At 37.1% G+C, this 3589-nt stretch overlaps 1 protein-coding gene across 1 annotated transcript in view; it reads right to left on the bottom strand.

Moving 5' to 3' along the window:
- Positions 1 to 1910, bottom strand: part of LOC106877853 (GPI inositol-deacylase) — a 51754-nt gene extending 49844 nt beyond the window's left edge. Inside the window, exon 1 of the mRNA XM_052976513.1 lies at positions 1694 to 1910. Within this exon, the coding sequence (XP_052832473.1) occupies positions 1694 to 1828 (135 nt within the window). The 5' untranslated portion in view covers positions 1829 to 1910. The remainder of the gene's footprint in view (positions 1 to 1693) is intronic.
- Between the last annotated feature and the right edge of the window lie 1679 nt (positions 1911 to 3589).

The following is a 3589-nucleotide window of genomic DNA, read 5'->3' as shown; positions in this document are numbered from 1 at the left end:
GGCACCGTGGGAGTGTGTTCCCTATAGGTCTCAGGCCGACCAAAGCCTTGCGAGTGGATTTTGTAGACGGAAACTGAAAGGAGTCCGTCATTTATGTGAGTGTATATGTGTGTGTGTGTGTGTGTGTCTTTATGTTTGTTATGCATCACCAACTGGTGTTGGTTTGTTTATGGTACCACAAATATGCGGTTCGGCCAAAGGGCCGACAGTATAAGCACCAGGCTTTTAGATAAAAAGATAAATACAGAGAGGAATTTGTTCGACTAAGTTCTGCATGGCGGTGCTCCAGTATGGCCGCAGTCCGACGACTGAAACAAGTAAAAGATAAAATATGTACACGAAGGTTGTAGAGAGGTATAAACGGTAAACTTTATACACCTGACGATCTTACGGTAAATTTTACACACCTTATAAATACAGGACGGTCTTCCACAGTTTCCGTCTAACAAATTCACTCTGAAGGTCGGCCCAGGACTATAGTAAAAGACACTTGTCCATATTAGCCAGAGTGGGACTGAACCAGAAACGGCGTGGTTTCAGATCGAACTTGTAAACTACACGAAAATTTAACTGAACATTAATAAATTGATGATAAAAGACTACTAAGAATTAACTTCTGAAAGATAAGATAAATCAGTTAGTGCTCGACCAAATCAGAATTGGATAGAGTCCAGTAAAAGATGTGGACAAGCAAAGGGTTATTATATATTTTGGTCATGTCATAAGGACAGATGGTCTTTAAAGAATAACTGGTCATTGGGGAAAAGTTCAAGAGGAAGTAGAAAAACAAAACTGAAAATAACTGGATTGAAGATGCAACAGTTAATAAGACGAAAAAGACTGAAACGAAAGAACTGTCACACAGGTCGTTCACGGTCCAACAGTTGGTTATTGTAAATAATGCAAAAAGGAATTTTTGGTCTTGTTATTAATTTCGTTATGGAAAATATATTAAGGAAAAGTAATAAATAATAAATCACTGACAGGACTTATTGGCAACCTCGCTAAACGACACTATCGTTCATAAACTGTGACATAAAATAAAATGAATAATCAATAAGATTTGGATTTATTGCCGTGTGTTTATTCTTTTACTTGTTTCAGTCATTTGACTGCGGCCATGCTGGAGCACCGCCTTTAGTCGAATCAACTCGACCCCGGGACTTATTCTTTGTAAGCCTAGTACTTATTCTATCGGTCTCTTTTTGCCGAACCGCTAAGTTACGGGGACCTAAACACACCAGCATCGGTTGTCAAGCGATGTTGGGGGGACAAACACAGACACACAAACATACACATATATATATATACATACGACGGGCTTCTTTCAGTTTCCGTCTACCAAATCCACTCTCAAAGCTTTGGTCGGCCCGAGGCTATAGTACAAGACACTTGCCCAAGGTGCCACGCAGTGGGACTGAACCCGGAACCATGTGGTTGGTAAGCAATCTACTTACCACACACCCACTCCTGCGCCTATTGAAGTCGAATTTATAAATTTGGAGTTTAATAAGCACTAAGAGTGTTTCACGACTTGGCTCTAAATTTGTATTAAAAAGAAAAAAAGCGACGTTAAATAAAACGTATAGACTACAAACAGAAGATATAAAGCATGTCATCGCCAAGCCTTTCTACAGCTGACAAAACTTTTAAACATGTCTCTTAAGAGAAAACAAAAATAAACACAACTCACAATATATTCTGGGTTTTCATACATATATGTCATTTCACAACCATTACGCTCCACGTTGAATATTACATCCAGTACTCCGATTAGCAAAGCCGAATTGACAATTAAAGCAATAAATAGTTTTAAGCTAGGAGACATTTTAAAAAAAGAAGACAAACAGCAGGGATAAAAATAATTCTGAATTATCGAATCACGCCGCAAATACCGCCATAAATATATAGACCGGTGTTTAGTTTAAACATGTCACCAAACGAAATAGTATCCCACCTGTTGCTGCTGAGACTATCTCACTGTTGTAACTGTCTGCTGCTGAAATTCTATATACACACACATACATGTATGTGTGTAATTTTTCTAAATTAGGAAGGAGAGTGTTTCAGTGCCCTGTAGGCATAACTATTTAAGTGTCCCCCCCAACCCCCGACTTTGTTCTCTCATAATTTTCAGAAAAATGGATATTTTTCAAAGAAATTTTCTACAAATACTTTTCAAATGGGGTAGATTTCGATTATATCGGAATTCAATGTGGGTAAGAAAACGATGGGCGTGAACACATACATAGGACATGCATAACATGATTTTTTTTTCATCATTTCAAGTTACAATTTTTTTAGATATATGTGATGGATGTGTGTCGGTATGTAGTGTATGTCTGTGCAACCACAGATTTATATATATATATATATATGGGAGAATTCAAGAAAAAACAACAGACGAAGACAGGTGGTGTAAACAACAAATGGATGTATTAGTATAACGCTCGGGAATAGAGAAAGTCTTTAACGTTTCGAGCCTACGCTCTTTAACAGAAAGGAACACAGAAAGAAACAAGGAGAGAAAAACAATATATGTGTAGTGGTCAGTGATCTATCATGGCGAAACTAGCATATCGTGTCAGCAAAAATGACATCAGTTTTATTAATGATAGAAAATGACACATCAACACAATGGGGGGAATCATTAATAAATTATCAGCAATATAGTAAATATATGAGCAAACACAGAAGTGAAGCACTTGAAGAATAAGATGTAACATCTTGGTTGAAAATATTAGACACATAATATATGTTTGTGTATACACAAACACACACACGTATGTACATATATATATATATACACACACATACATATCTATATATATATATATATATATATATATATACATACATACGAACAACTATTATAATACCTATTACCAAATGATCATGGGAACCTTCTTTTCAGGTGCTGAATAACATCTCTCCTTCCTGTGTTACCTCCCATATTTCTTTCCCAGTTTTCAGAGTCGGTACTATAAATGTAGGCACATTGAAAGGTAGGTCTAGCGAGATTGTAGAGATGCTTGAACAGAGCTCTATTGATATATGTTGTGTACAAGAGGTAAGGTGGAGAAGAGCTTCAGCCAGAGTCCTCACAAGCAAAGTACATAGGTATAAACTCTTCTGGGAAGGTAATAGTGATGGAATAGGGGATGTGGGCATACTTCTTACAGAGAAATGGGTGGATAAGTTCACGGAGGTAGTGAGGGTGTGCGATAGAGTACTTTTACATGCAAGAAGATAATTCCCCTGGGAAGCTGTGTCTTCGAAGGACCAAGTTGTAACTTCAGTCAAATCGTCCAACCCATGCTAGCATGGAAAGCGGACGTTAAACAACGATGATGATGATGATGACAGTATACAAAATTACAACAACAGAAACTGAAAACTTTTCTATCATACTTCTATAGAAAAATTTCTGTCATTCTTCTCCCCGTTACTTGGAATATTTCGTGACATCTATTTAAATGTGTTTCCCAAACAGCTGTTGAATTTCTGCAGAACTGCATTCATCAATTGTGTCCATCATGTTTAAAAACAGCAGTTGTGTATAGTTTGCTGTTGCTGTTGTAATTTATTT

The sequence above is a fragment of the Octopus bimaculoides genome, chromosome 24 (genome assembly GCF_001194135.2).
Source record: "Octopus bimaculoides isolate UCB-OBI-ISO-001 chromosome 24, ASM119413v2, whole genome shotgun sequence".
NCBI lineage: Eukaryota > Metazoa > Mollusca > Cephalopoda > Octopoda > Octopodidae > Octopus > Octopus bimaculoides.
Note: the sequence above shows the minus strand (reverse complement) of the source record. Positions and strands in the feature narration are given on the sequence as shown.